We start from the raw sequence: 14,583 nt of genomic DNA, 5'->3' as shown, positions 1-14,583 counted from the left end.
GTGAGCAGGGCTCCACTCGCTTCCCTTGAACCCTCTTCCAGGGCTGCACTGTGGACTCCTGGCCTCAGATAAAGGATGATAACAGGGCTCACCCAACCCTTGCTGCAAGAGCAGACTTCGCTCCAGTCTGGGCCTCCACCACAGTCGGCCTGATGCTGAGCCCGCGATCCAAGACCTGGTATTTCAAAAATGATAGGACCTACCAGGTCCCTGAGCAGAGCTACCTCACGCGCTTCAGCCCTCTCCCTGGAAGCCCCCCGACCCCAGCTAGGATACCTACCCTGGTGGAAAAGCTGGCGGTGTCCCCTGGGTTTGTGGCTGAGCGAATCCAACATTACAATGCTTTTTTGGGGGCTCCCCGCCCCCCCACGAGGATGGCTGGCCTGGGGATGACCCCAGCAGGAGAGAAGCCAGCAAGCCAGGAGCATCGGCAGAGCAATGCCAGTGGCCGAGGATTTAGGCCATGCTTCAGGGGGGAGATGCAAGCTCTGGAGCTGGACTGCCACAGGGCAGCCAGAGACCACCTGGGACAGGAGGTGGCAGGGTGCACAAACAGAGTGAGTATCCTCAGGGGCAGCGTGGTGGGATCCCCTTGGAAATGGAGGCTGGGCTCCTGCCCCTTGATGAGAGAGTGCTCAGGAGCAGGGGTCACTCTGGCTTCTGGGACACAGGGCAGCAGTTTCACTTCCCTGGGGAACTTCCTTGCCTAGCTATGCCTAGCCTGCCTGTGGGAGCACCCCTTCTGCCCCTCTGCTCTTTCAGCCCCTCTGTCCAGACTTTCACAATCCCTTGCTCCCACCGTTATGGATGCAGCTAGTCCCATCATGGGTTGTCTTCAGCTACTCTGATTCCAGCCCCTGTGCAGACATGTCAGATGGGTGTCCAGGTGCTTCCCTCCACAAGGTTCTTGGGGCTGCCAGCAGGCAGAACTTGTGCTTGAGTACATCCAGTGTCATGACCACATGAGTATAACAGCACATGGAGAACTCCTCACAGGGTCTGGGATAGGAGTGTCCCCAGGAGTGAACTCTGGGGGCGTCAGCAGGCAGCACCAGTCACTTGCCTTCACCATCATCTGGTTATAAAGGGCAGTGCAAGCCCCAGCCCTGTGACTGCCCTGCCTGGGCCAGCCTGCAAGATACTCTAAGGCCATTAGCACAGTGCCAGGAGAAGGTATGCGCCTGGTGTGGGCAGCTGACAATACCGGCATCCTTGTGCTGAGAGACGGAGGGGAAGCCCTGCACCCTGGCATGTTCCTAGTGGGCAGGGGTTCCATCTCCAAAGGCCAGGCACACAGATCTCTGCCCTGCATCAGCCCACAGGGAACATGTGTGGCCAGGGGGGTGCCGGAGGGGGAGCGGGTAGGCTGCATCTGTGAGGAGTGACAGGTGGCAGCCAGGCATGCTGCCAGGCAGTAGCCATCCCTGGGCAAAGCGGGTAGGATAAGGCTGGCTTGTCATCTGCGAGCATACAGGGAGCTGGCTGCAGGGGCACAATGCAAGAGAGGAACAGCTCCAGAGGCGTAGCTCCAGCAGCAGCAGCTACCCCCACAGCACCAGGGTACTGCTTTGGGGAGCTGCCAGGTAGAAACCCACTCCTCCCTCCAGGCCACTTGCCCCTGGGCCCAAGGAGCTGTAGGTCCTGATGGGTGATTGACAGCTGGAGGCCCTTTGCAGCACAGTCTGCAGCCTAGAGGAAGGGTTCCTTATCTGCAGCCAGCTGCTCTCAGACTCATTAGTACCCTTCCTGCTGCCTGTGCTCCTGACTCCTGGGCAGGGAAAGGGCTTGGAAAGGCTGCCAGGCCAGCACACCAGGCTGCAGCAGTCCTGGGGCTTTGATCTTGACCGCTGAATGGCTCCAATCTGTTTAGTTTATCTAGACAGGAGGGTAATTAGGTTTTCTCTGCAGGCCCCACCTCCCTTTGTCAAGTAGACTCTCAATCCCTCCAGAGCAGGGCTGGGTGCTTTCTGCTGGGGACTGGGGCTGAGGGAAGACCCCCTGAGTCTCTGCTCTGCTGTGGGGCCCCCAGGACTTGGCCTGGCCTGCTGTGGGGCTCAGGTGGGTGCCCTGCACCCACGCAAGGGTCAGACATTGTTTCCTCTGTGGCCCTGTCCTTGGCACGCATTGGGCACTACCTCAGGCTTGGCATGAAGGAGAAACCAGGCATTACAGTGATGTTTGGCCCCCCTCAAGGCTTGGAGGGGGCCTATGCTCCATGAGTGAGGGCGACACAAGGATTCCCTCCAGGGACGTGGTCAGCCAGGTCAGTGTGCTGTGGGGCAGGCAGGAGGGGCAAGGCACTGCTGCCTGCAGCTGTGCTCGGTTTGCAGCTCAGGGAACTGGGCAAGGTGCTCTGATCCGCCAAGAGGAGAGCAAGGGGAGTGTGGGAGGGAGGGACCAAGACCTCCTAAGTCTGGCTCAGACAGTGTGTGGAGGGCCAGGGGTTCATGGGAGAGGTGCTGCAGCTGGTCAGGGTCTGAGCCCTCTGGGCAGTGCCTGGCATTAGGTCCAGGCCCATGGCCAAGGTTCTTCCTCTATGCTGCTATGCTACATGGCCTTGCTGCTCCCCCTCCATGGCCCTGGGCACTGAACCCCTGTGTCCTTCAGCTCCCCCTGCCCCCAGCGGCAGGGCAAGCATCTGGGTGGGATGGTATTGAGAGACTGAGTGAATATGCTGCTGTGAGGCACTCGGGCACTGCCTCCATGAAGAGGAAGGGTACATTTGTGTGTCTCAGTAGTGGTGAGGGTGGAGGTAGACAGCTGCTGGCTTCAGCTTCTGGAGTGAGAGGGACAGCCTGAGCAGGTCAGCACCTGGAGTGATTCCATCAGGAGATGGGAGGAGTGTGGTATCAGGGAAGCAGTGGGGGCTCCAGCTAGGTCTGGGCTGTTTTTGATGTGGGCATGGGCTGGGCTGCTCCTGTGTGCCTTTGGCAGGCCACAGACTTAACTGTCCCCTGACAGCTTGGGGTGGAGAGGTCTCACTGCACTGTTTGGCAATGCTAGTACTTGGGGTTTTTCCCACTCTGCTGGTGCCTGCCTGTGCTAATACTGTGGTCCAGGGACTGGGACCAGCTCTGAGAGAGCAAAGGTGCTAAACTGAGGGGTATGCTATGGGGTTGGAGAACATGGCTGTAGCCCATGGGCTGTGGAGACCAAGCTGAGCCCAGCCTGACTCAAGAGTCTGGGTGAAGAGTGTAGAGCTCTGTGCACCCATCCATCCCACAGGCAAGGGCTGCAGAGGCAGCTGGGAGTTGTGTGCCCACAGCAAGCAGCATTGTCTGGCTGTCATTTGCTGATCTCTGCTTGGAAGGGCAGAGATGAGCTGTTGCAGATGCAATTCCTGATGCATAGGGAGCATGACCCGCTGGGGAGCTGGGGTCGTGGGGCTCATGGAGCCATAGAAAACACAAAGGGGCCTGGAATTTGCTCTTTCCCACCTTCCCACATGAGGCTATGGCAGGGCTCTGGGCTTTGCTCTGGAGCTGAGGTGCACAGGTCCCTTCTGCAGGGACTGGTGGGCTGTAGCCACCTGGGTGAGCCCATGGAGATATCTCCATCCGTCTCTAGCAGCATTGGTGCAGGGCCCAGTGGTGCAGGAACCTGCAGAGCCTGCTTCCTTGAGAGTTGAGGCCCAGGGGGCCAGCACTGCCCACTGCATTGAGTGGTGGTGCTTGGGACCCAACATGGCCCCTGGTCCTGAGTTTCCTCAGCCTCACAAGTGGTAGGGAAGTAGTGATCACCAGCACCATAAGCTGCAGGTGCCTGGTGCTGGGCATCCCCAACAGACCAGTGCCCAGTGAGCTGCCCAGAACATGCTCAGTGTCTCTGGCCACAGCCTCCACCTCTGGCACCCAGAGAGGAACAAGTACATGGGACAGGCAGCTCCCAGGGGTGCAGGGTTATACCCACCTGTGCACACCCCACATGTAGGTGGTGCAGGCAAGGTGCTGGCTCCTGTGGATGCTGCCAGGGCAAGGAGAGACAGAGTGAGTGTCTGCTGTGCACTCCTTGCTGCTGCCTCAGGTTTTGGTTCTACTCTGCCTGTTCCAGGCACCAGGTCGACGGAGGAAGAATATGACTGAGTTCTTGGGGGACACAAGCATCCCAGGGGCTGAGCCTGCACTGCATGGCAGCAGCTCCCTGCCTAGCAGCAGCAGCGACACCTGGAAGAACCGTGCTGCCAGCCGCTTCAGTGGTTTCTTTGGCTCCGGTGCCAGCACTGGCCCATCAGGACGGGTAGGTTGTGTGAGCCAGCTGAGCCACAGTATCTAGGGCTGGGTGGGGAGTGACTGCTAAGGGCTTCTGCAGTGGCATGGAAGGGACAGGGAGGGTGGGCAGTGCAGTCCATACCCCATACCTTTCCACTTTCCACTGCCTGTGGGCACTGTGCGATCTGGGGAGGTCTGGTCCCACTCCCTTGGGTGCCCTCTGATCTCCACGCTGCCCATGCATGCGAGCAGTCTAGGCAGTGACTCTGCCCACCCCTCCTGGCACGAATCTCCTAATAGTCAGGCCATGCATCCATGTTGCTTAGGGCTCAGATACCTGCCCGATCCCTTCCTCGCCTGTGGGGCTGGGAACCTGGGAGCTCTGCTCTTGCTCCCTGGAGCAAGCTGCCTCAAGGGGGTCCAGACATGCCTAGGCCATGACTCCTGACCAGGGTGCTGTGCTCTTCCCTCCAGGAGATCGACAAGATGGAGCAGCTGGAGAGCAGGCTCCACAGCTACAGCATCTTAGGACTCCCCAAGCCCCCACAGCAGCTCTACTTTGACAAGGACTCCTGGGAGGAGAAGGGTGATGATGCCAATCTGTTCATGGAGGACAGCTGGCAGGAGATCATTGAGGGCACAGAGGTGGGGCACAATGCACTCGTGGATGTTGACTCAAGCCAGCCTGCCGTGATGGGGGTTGCCACAGCCCTGGCACCCTTTGTAGGCTATGGGCAGGTGCATTGGGCTGAGGCAGGGGCGGGGGCCTGCTGCCTGCCACCAGGAGCCTCCTGCAGAGATGCTTCCAGCTGCTGCTGAGTCCCTGGGGATCCTTGTCCCCTCCCAGTGCCTGTGTGCAGCTGGTCAAGCATAGCAGCTGCCCTGAGCCTCCCCTGGTCCCATCAGGTGGCCAAGCAGGTGGGGTGGGGGCTTTATCTCCTGGGCTCCTCCCTGCTCCTGCCTGGAGTGCTATCCTGGTGGTATCTGATTCCCTAGAGCCTGCATGCCCTGAGCCTTGCCTAAGCTGCCTTGGAGCCTAGGGCCAATAGTGGCAGGTGGGAGTGCTGTCACCATGGAGGCTGGGCTGCGAGATGCTATCTTCCTTGGTGTTGCTGCTGCCTCTGTCAGCTGCTGGGTTTTGGCACCACAGCCTTGGTGCTGAGCTCTCTGTGCCCTTCTGTAGGCCCTGACACGCCGGCAGTGCCACCAGCAGGAGGCCATCTGGGAGCTGCTGCACACAGAGGCTACCTACATCCGGAAACTGAAAGTGATCACAGATGTGAGTCCCATCCCACCCCTGCCACAGGCACTTGGGCAGAGCCAGCCTCCCAGAGGGCCAGCCAAGGGGACAATCCTTGGGGGTGCGGTCGCAGAGACCTCCTGGTCCTGGGAGGCAGTGATGACTGTGCTAGGGGCAGAGGACCAAGCCATGGGCCTGTCATGTGGCTCTGTCCATGCTAGGAGCAGGGGTGGACAGGTTCTGTGGGTGGCTGGCCCTCACCCTGCTGTGAGCAGTCTTGGCCCCTCCTGCAGGATTCTGTGGTGCACCTATCAGCCCTTCCCTGCCTCCAGCCCCCAGTGGGCAAGAGAAGCTGAGAGACCAGCCAGGGCACAGGGCAACCCAGGCAGGTTGGCTCTGCCTTTGCTGGTCCCTGTAACTTTTCGTACAGGCTGGAGACCCTGGCAGGTGCCAGGGAAGTTTACTGGGGGGCTGGATGTATCTGCTCTACACTATGCTCTCTGCTTATTTGTGCAGCTTTTCCTCTGCTGTCTGCTGAGCCTGCAGGACTTGGGGCTGCTGTGTGAGGTAAGGGCTTGGCGGAGACAGGACAATGGACAAGGGCTGCTGGCCACAGAGTGTTTCTTGGGCCTGAGCCTGGGGCTCTCAACAGCCTGCACCACAGGCCACCTCAGGGAAATGTGTGCCCCTTAACCAGCCCTTCCCTCCATCCACACAGTGCAGTGTCACAGGGACGTGGGAGGTGTCAGACGAAGAGGGGGTCCCACCTCCTACTCCTGCTGCTGAGGGGCAGGACTTAGGCTTGGGTCCCTGGGATAAACACCAGAAGCTCAGCTTCTGGGACCAGTGGAGAGCCCCACAGAGCATGTGGTGAGACCCCCATCCCCCAGGGCCCTGCAGTGAGCATGTCCTTATTCTGAGGCAGCACAGCCTATGCCAACTCCAAGCATGTTTCATGGGCTGCTGGAGAAGCTAAGGGAAGGAGGCAATCGCGGTCCCCTGCCCTGTGGGCCAGCATACAGGGAGTTCCTGGCTGCAGTGCATGCTCCTGCTAGGCCCTCTTGGGTGATCCTTGCCTTGCTCTGAGTTGACCCTGCTGCCATGCCTTGCCTTCCCTGCAGGTAGAAGCTGAGCGCCTGTTCAGCAACATCCAGGAGATCATCCAGCTGCACTGTTCGCTGTGGGACAGTGTGATGTTCCCTGTGCTGGAGAAGGCCCGTAGGACCAGGACACTGCTGGACCCTGTGGACTTCCTGAAAGGGTTCAAAGCGGTAGGTGGGGTGCCCGTGCCTGGGCTGGGGGCTCAGGTGGGGGGTTCTGTGCACCCACTGAGTGGTCTTACTTGCCGTGCAGTTTGGCACTCTCTTCCAGCCCTACATCCGATACTGCATGGAGGAGGAGGGCTGCATGGAGTACATGCGCATGCTGCTGAGAGACAGCGACCTCTTCCGCGTCTACGTAACAGTAAGTCCTGAGATGGGGTGGGGGCAGGGATGATGCCAAGGCCCCCCACAGCCTAGCCCCACTGACCCTGTCCCTGTGTTTTCAGTGGGCAGAGAAGCACAAGCAGTGCAACCGCCTGAAGCTCAGCGACATGCTGGTGAAGCCGCACCAGCGCCTCACCAAGTACCCGCTCCTGCTTAAGTCAGTGCTGAAGAAGACAGATGATGCCTGCACCAGGGATGCTATCATCACTATGGTAACCTGTCAGGGGATGCCTGGACACCAGGGAGGCTGGGAGGGAAATGCCTGTTTTGCTTAGACAGCATGCACCTGGGCATTGCTGTCTGCATGCCGCTGTGCCAGGCTGGGGCACCCTGTGCCCTGCCTGAGGACACAGCTGCTTATGGAAGGTGCTGCACAGGGAATTGTCCCCAGCTTCTGCAGCAGGAGTCAGTTGTGCTCAGGGGGACTGACACCCTGGCAGAGGTTGTGAGTCAAGCCTGTTGGTGTCTGCTCTGAGCGCTCCCGCCATTGCAGATCACCTCAGTGGAGCAGTTCATCAACCACGTGAACTCACGGATGCGGCAGCGGCAGGAACAGCAGCGGCTGGCTGCCATCATCAGCCGCATTGATGCCTACGAGGTGGTGGAGAGCAGCACCGATGAGGTGGACAAGGTAGGCTGGGGCTGAAGCTGGCCAGGGCTAGGTGTGCCCTGCACACCACACCCTGACTGCCTCTCTGCTCTGCCCTGCAGCTCCTGAAGGAGTTCCTGCGCCTAGATCTGACAGCCCCCATCCCAGGTGCCTCCCCTGAGGATACACGGCAGCTCCTCCTGGAGGGCAGCCTGAAGATGAAGGAAGGTAAAGACAGCAAGGTAAGGGACACCACCAGAGCAGAAGCCCCTTGTAGCTGGCCTTCGACTTATCAATATCTTGGCTCTGTGGTTAAGACACTGCCTCCCTGGCTTCTCTCTTGGATGCTGTGGGCTTGACACAGAAGCTTCTGGGTGGGTGGCAGTGCCTGTGACTGCAGCTGCTCTTGGGGGCACTTCCCCTGCCCACTGGGAGGGTTAGCCCAACTGAGGTCAATGGTGTGACATTGCCTAGGGGTGTCCCCTGGGCTGAGGAGTCCCTGCCCTCCAGTTGTACTGCAACACAGTCCCATGGCCTATGGCTCTTGCCCCCAGATGGATGTCTACTGCTTCCTCTTCACGGACCTCTTCCTCATCACTAAGCCAGTGAAGAAGGTTGAGCGCACCAAGGTTGTCCGGCAGCCTCTGCTGGTGGACAAGATTGTCTGCCGGGAGCTCAAGGACCCTGGTGAGGAGCATGCGGGTCTGAGGGCTGGGGTGGGCACGGGGCTTTGCACTGCTCTCTCACCTTTTGAGTTTTTCCTCGTGGTCCAGCAGAGCCATCCTGCCTTGCCTTAGTTGGGAGAGGTCACCTGAGGACTCCCCTCCTTCCCCCTGCCCTGCCAGCTGGGACTCTTCCCTTTGCCATCCTGGGCACAGAGACCTGACCTCTTGATGATGCTAGCTTTAAGGGCAGAGGAAAGAGCCCCATCATGCCACCATGCCCAATGTGGGCTGTTGCCAGCTGGACCCACCCTTGCCCATGCCTTCTAGGTGCTGCATGGCCTATCTTCCTGCACCATCAGTTCTGCCCTTCTGCAAAGGAGTTTGGCATTTGGTGGCCTGAACCTACCTCCGTACTACCCTGGCCTGCCCTAGAGCTGTGTTCACCCTGCAGCAGGCTCTGCTGTCTGCCCAGCCTAGCCTGGGGATACGGGCATCCCCCTGGCCAGGCAGCATATCTCTGGTCTGGCCTGCACTGGTAAGACAGTGCCTCTGCTGCAGGTCCCTGGGGGAGCCCCTTGCTTACACCTGGCTTCTGCCTGCTTGTGCCCCCGGCAGGCTCCTTCCTCCTGATCTATCTCAATGAGTTTCGGAGTGCTGTGGGTGCCTACACCTTCCAGGCCAGCGGGCAGTCCCTATGCCGTGGATGGACTGATGCACTTTACAATGCCCAGGTAATGCCTGGAGCATCCAGCAAGGTCTGTGCCTCAAGGCAGTGGGGGTTCTGTGGGGCTGGTGTTCCTGTGGGGAGGAAACAGCCCCATGGCCAGTGCTGTGGCCCTGGCTTTGGCATGGTGCCTGGTCTGGTTTTGCCTGTGTTATGCTGGGTACCCATGGAATAGCATGGTGTGTGCCCATGGCCCATGCATGGGGGCAGAGTCTCCATGGCAGTAGGGGTGAGCTGTGTGCCCTGGTGTGGCAAGGCCACTAACCTTCTCTCTGCTAGCTCTGGGTGATAAGGGAGTGAGCTGCTGTCTTGGGACAGGACACTCAAGCAGGCTACGGCCAAGCAGGCTGCTCCTGACAGTGGGTCATGGGGGCATGTCACAGTATGCAGCATTTCCATGTTAAAGGCTGTTCTGTCTGCCTGCAGAATTTGCTGCAGCAGCTGCGTGTCCAGGAGCACCAGCGCAGCCAGCGACAGCAGCTGCAGAGCCTGCAGGAGGAGGAGGACGGGGAGAGTGGGGCCTCGGCTGCCAGCTCGCCTACCATCCTGCGCAAGAGCAGCAACAGTCTTGACTCCCAGCAGTGGTATGGCCCAGCCCACCCACACATGCCCACATGGTACAGCCCAGTGCTCCCACACCCCCCCCCAGGACTTCAGGCCCGTTCGGGTGGGGTGGAGATGGGGAACTTGACCCCAGTGATGTATCTGCAGTGACCAGCCAGTGGGTAGTGCACCCCGGAGCTGGAGCCACCTGCTGCTGGAATGGCCCAGACACTTGCAGACTGGGATTCTCCCCACCACAGGGGCTGCCTCCCCTCACTGTCTGCTCATGCCCCTACCTGGTCCTGCTGTCTGCAGCATCTCACTGCCAGCCCCATACCCTGCCCAGTCTCCCCATGCCTTCAGCTCCTTCCTGACAGCCTCTCTCCCTCTCAGCCCCTCTGATAGCTCCACAGAGACCATCTCGGTGGTGGTGGTGGATGCCAGTGGGGAGCTCTCCTCCCCAGACTTCGAGGTGGAGCCATTCAGCTCACCATCAGATGAGACCTCCATAAGTACCACCGCTTCATCTACCACGCCCACCCGGGAGCTCCTCAATGGGAGTGGGGAGCCTGCCAGTGCCCTCCCCATCCCTGGCACCCACAGCAGCCTGGCACTGGAGACCGGCAGCACCTGGTCAGCATCCATGGATAGTGCCTATGGCACCTTGTCGCCTGCCTCCCTGCAGGAGTTGGGGGAGGTGCAGCCACCAGGGCCAGCAGGGGAAGACTCACAGCGCATCTCGCCCAAGCTGCGCCGCCGGACACCCGTGCAGCTCCTGCCCTGCCGTGCCCGTGTGCTCAAATCCAAGTCAGAGGCCAGCCTCTTGCAGCTCTTTGCAGCCTCCCCATTTGGCCCAGAGGCCTCCCTCACCCAGAGCAAGAGCCTCTCCGACCTGTGCGCAACTCCATCTTCATCTCCAGGGCGAGTGGTGTTCCTGGCTGGCTCGGTTGTGGGGGTCCCAGCCAGCTGCCCGAGGACTAGTGGGTTGGGTGGCAAATGCATTGGAGCCCCACTGGACAGCAGCAACCTGCAGGGCAGCCGGGCAAGTGGCCTGAGTGCCTGCAGCAGCAGCAGCGGTGGCAGCTCTGCCTCAGAGCTCTCGGAGCCTGAGGAGCCTGTGTTCCACCAGGGTCTTGCCTGCTCTGCAGGGAGCCCTGCAGGAACACCCCCAACTGAGCCTCTGGTCACTGATGTCCCCTGCCGGGCACTCAGCACCTCCCTGACAGAGTGTTGCCCAGAAGAGCTGCCCACTGCCCGCCGGACACTCTCAGACCCACAGGCGGCCCAGCACCGCAAGCTGACGTTGGCGCAACTCCACAGGCTCCGGACCACACTGCTTCTGAACTCCACGCTGACTGCCTCGTAAGTGCTACAAGCCAAGCTACAGCTTCCAGCTCCCCGGCTGCCTCTGGGTAGAGCCTGCTGATGCCAGGAACCGGGGGGCTGGGCTGTCTCAGGTGCTCAGGTCACCATGCAGGGCATTGGCGGGGGAGAACCAGGGCTTCTTACAGCCTCCTTGCAGTTGGAGCTTGCTTCCTAGCTCAGCAGTCTGGAGATCATCTCCTTGCAGTAAAGAGGAGATAATGCTGTGAGGGGAGGGCTCTTAGACAGTGAGGGTAGCATGTGCAACTGGCTATGGGCCTGGAGAGCACCCACCAATAGGCTGCTAAGAGCTGCTCTGTCTGTGTCTTGCAGGGAGGTCTGAGCCAATGGGAGGAGCGTGACGCCAGCACCACCTGTTCCACCTCTCCATGACGATGTAGCATCATGCCCAAGGTGGCGGGAGCTCTAGCTGGCCTCTGCCCTGTCTACATGTGTGCATGCATGTGCCTGCACATGGTGAGCAGGGACCAGGCTGCATGGGTGTGCATGCACGCAGATGCACATGCACCAGGTGTATGTGCCAGGATGGCATGAGTGCATGTGCACACCCAGGGCGGGCTTGTACTGGGAGCATGTACACATAGGAACAGTGAGCCAGTGGAGCTGTGACTGAGTGCCTCTCGAAGGAGGATGCCTGGGCAGGGCAGGTGGCCTCCCCAGGACTCCAGCCAGCTCGAAACTTCTTCCTTGCACTTGGCATCATCAGGAGCTGCCTGCCCCTTTCTGAACTGTGGGGTAGGCATCAGGCAGAGGGTGTAACTTACCTGCCCCGCTGCTTTGCATGGAACAATTACCAGCCAGACATAGGACAGCCTTGCCCACTGGGCCACCTCCGTGGATGTAGCTAGGAGAGACACAAGTGAAACACTGCGTGCAGAACAGGCACACAGAGGCTGGGCAGAGCCCTGCCCAGACCCTGTGATAGGAGGGCCCTGCTGAGCTCTGAGTCACACCCTTGCCATCAGTGCCTCTTGTCCTGGGCTCTGCGATGCTCGATGGCAGGTTATTCACATGCTAGCTTCCTGCAGTGGGGACAAGGCTGCCCAGGTACCACTCACCTCATCCTGGCAGGACACAGCAGGCCCAGCAGCCGCCCCACAGCTTGTGATCCTGCCCAGCTGGGACCCAGGGCAGCTGATCATTTGCCCCTTGCTCTCCAGAGTCAAGCTGGGGGTACTGGGCCCAGTGCACTTTACCTGCTTTTCCTGCAGAGGGGCTGACCCCATAAAAGTGGGGGAAGGCAGTTTGGCTGACCTCAGGGCTCCCAAGTGATCTCCCCTGGGGGACAGGGAGCACATGTAAGTGTTTCCTGGCAGGAGGAGCTATCCTGAAACTGCAACCTCGCTATAATGACCACAGTGGTCCAAGGTGTGTGTCTAACATGCCAACAGGAGCCTAGAGCCAAAGCCAGGGTGACCATAAGAGCCCCCAGAGCCCAGGCAGCTCCTGCTCCATCACCCCTAACCAGTCTGCTTGGTCCTGGATAGCCTCCCCAGTGTTTTACCTCCGTGGGCACCATGCACCCTGCTATGTATTCCTTTTGGGACACTGGGTGGGATATATTGGACATCAGCTCTATGGAGATACCCTTGAGATACAGGGAAGGGATCAGTATGTTGGCAGTGGGTGCAGAGGGCAGAGGGCTGTGGTGGGCAGGCCCTGGGCTGGCAAGCACAGTGCTGCATGCACGCACCCATGATGACCAGGTGCCTCTTAAGGCCACAGTGGGCAGGAAGGTGGCAGGCTTTAACTGCTGGCAGTGTTGGGCCACGAGGGCAGCAGAGTGTGGCTGGGAATGCAGGCACCATCGGTGCCCCAGAGAAAAGAGAAGACTGAGGAGCAGGGGGCTGCTGCTTGCCCAGACCTGGCTCAGCTGGGAGTGGGGCATGCTCCTTGCTCGTTGCTGCAGCTTCATTTGCTGGGGTGAGGCTGGGGGCTCACACACTCTTGAGGGAGCCAGTGACTGTGGGGGAGACCAGCCACTCCTCTTCTAACAGGCACATCCCACTGACAGTGGGACAGGCTGCTGAAAAGAGGTGCCTGGGGAATGGCTGGATGGAGCAGCATGGGAGCAGGACTGACAGACATGGCCCCTGTGGCCTGGCTCCCATGGGGGTGCTGATGAGGGAGAGAGCAGGGTGTGCCTGGCAGGAAGCCCTAGGCCATGTTCCTGAGCTGCATACTTATTCATCTTGGAGTGGGTTTTCCAGAGCTGTGTCATAGCAGTGGGGGATGTGGGGCCTGGCCACTCCCTCTGTGCTCCTTGGGCCAGGGCCAGGGAGGAGTGAGGGTGGAGGGGCCAGGGAGTGTGGTGCTCTGGGTTTTCAGAGCTGTCCGGTATTGTCGTCTAACACTAACCTCTTCAGTGCACCTACTCCCTGCTGCACATCCCACTTACGCAGTATTTAACAGGTGAAGCATTAAACATAGCTGAGCGCACACTTCCACTGTCCGCCTGTCCTTCTGACTTGGGGGTGGCTTGTTGGCTCCACAGCTCTGGCATCTCACACTTACTGCCAGGCTAAGGCAAGGGCAGGGTCTTTGGGGCTGGCAGGGGTGAAGGAGAGCCACCGGATGCTGTTCTCCCCCCCAATAGTCCCGGGGAGCTGTGGGGGCAAGAATATCCACCATGTGATGCCCTGATGAGTCCCTGACAGGGGCAAGTCCTGGGGCATGTTTAGAACCTTCCTCCCAGTCCTATGCTGTCTGGGGTCTCAGGGAACCCCATGGGCTTCCAGGGGTGCAGAACAGGGCCTCCACTCCACAGCAGTCCAGGCCTGCTGTTTTGGGGCAGCCCCACATCCTGGATGCTGCCACCCCCTGACACAGCACACTTGCTGTGGTGGTTTTACCTGGAAGGAGAAACTGTGAGCAAGCAGTTGTGGGTTTCCCCAGGAAGAAGGAAGAAGGTCTGGGGGGGGTGATGCTTGCTTCTCCCCACACAGCACATCCGGTGGAGGCCTGTGCCTCCTGTGGCAGGAGGGGTTGTGGTACCTGGTGGCTGGGGGCTTCCTGCAAGCAGGGCCCTGCCCTCTGCCATAAAGCTCCTGTGTATCTCCCCCACAGGGCATGACATGGCTTGGGGCAGTTGATGAAACAAAGCTGCCACGGAACAGCTGATCTGGAGTGTTAAGTGCCTCTCAGGCCTCCTCCAGCCCAGGGCATCCCGAGGCTCTCACCATGCAGCCAGGAGTATGGTGCTGGGGCCCAACTATGGCCTGCTCCAGGCAGATGCTCTTTTACAGGTCCTGGCCAGCAAGAATGGCTCTGGCTCCTAAAGGGGCTCAGCTACATGCAGGGTGTGTGCTGTGTGTGTGTGTGCGTATGTGTCCACAGGTGTGCATGCCTGCCTGCCTGCGTGTGTCTATGCGTATCTGCATGCATCTGTGCATGCATGTCTGTCTATGTGTGAATATCTGTGTGTCTGCATATCGGTGCATGTCTACTTCCTGCAGGAATGAGGAGTTTCAGCCACACGGCTTGCCCAAGGGCCCTCCCTTGGCCCTGGTGAGGGCAGGTGCCCAGGCTTGGCCTAGCCACATGCTTGGACTCCTGGACAGGAGGTGGAGCAAATGAGCTGTATGCAAAAGTGCAGTGAGCCATGTCGTGTCCATGGGGCTGTGCAGATGGCCTCTGTTCAAGCTGCCCTGGAGTCAGCGCTGGAGATGTATGCACATGCTGCTCTTTGCTAGAGACAGACAGCATCAGCAACAACACCTACAGGGAGTGGTGTCAGAGTGGCCC

General features: G+C 59.8%; 1 protein-coding gene across 8 annotated transcripts in view; it reads left to right on the top strand.

The window, feature by feature from the left end:
- The window catches only part of PLEKHG5 (pleckstrin homology and RhoGEF domain containing G5), a 76,453-nt gene extending 63,173 nt beyond the window's left edge, over nucleotides 1–13,280 (top strand). For all 8 annotated transcript variants that reach the window (XM_059716897.1, XM_059716896.1, XM_059716898.1 and 5 more), the window contains 14 exons: nucleotides 4,051–4,236; nucleotides 4,683–4,853; nucleotides 5,392–5,487; nucleotides 5,965–6,015; nucleotides 6,570–6,719; nucleotides 6,802–6,912; nucleotides 6,998–7,147; nucleotides 7,429–7,566; nucleotides 7,647–7,766; nucleotides 8,079–8,211; nucleotides 8,805–8,920; nucleotides 9,340–9,497; nucleotides 9,850–10,818; nucleotides 11,152–13,280. In XM_059716897.1, coding sequence (XP_059572880.1) covers nucleotides 4,051–4,236; nucleotides 4,683–4,853; nucleotides 5,392–5,487; nucleotides 5,965–6,015; nucleotides 6,570–6,719; nucleotides 6,802–6,912; nucleotides 6,998–7,147; nucleotides 7,429–7,566; nucleotides 7,647–7,766; nucleotides 8,079–8,211; nucleotides 8,805–8,920; nucleotides 9,340–9,497; nucleotides 9,850–10,818; nucleotides 11,152–11,161 — 2,559 coding nt within the window. In that variant the 3' untranslated portion in view covers nucleotides 11,162–13,280. The remainder of the gene's footprint in view (nucleotides 1–4,050; nucleotides 4,237–4,682; nucleotides 4,854–5,391; nucleotides 5,488–5,964; nucleotides 6,016–6,569; nucleotides 6,720–6,801; nucleotides 6,913–6,997; nucleotides 7,148–7,428; nucleotides 7,567–7,646; nucleotides 7,767–8,078; nucleotides 8,212–8,804; nucleotides 8,921–9,339; nucleotides 9,498–9,849; nucleotides 10,819–11,151) is intronic.
- The last annotated feature ends 1,303 nt before the right edge of the window (nucleotides 13,281–14,583 follow it).

This window comes from Alligator mississippiensis, chromosome 13, assembly GCF_030867095.1.
Source record: "Alligator mississippiensis isolate rAllMis1 chromosome 13, rAllMis1, whole genome shotgun sequence".
NCBI lineage: Eukaryota > Metazoa > Chordata > Crocodylia > Alligatoridae > Alligator > Alligator mississippiensis.
The sequence above is the reverse complement of the archived record's forward strand: the minus strand, read 5'-3'. Positions and strand labels throughout refer to the sequence as shown.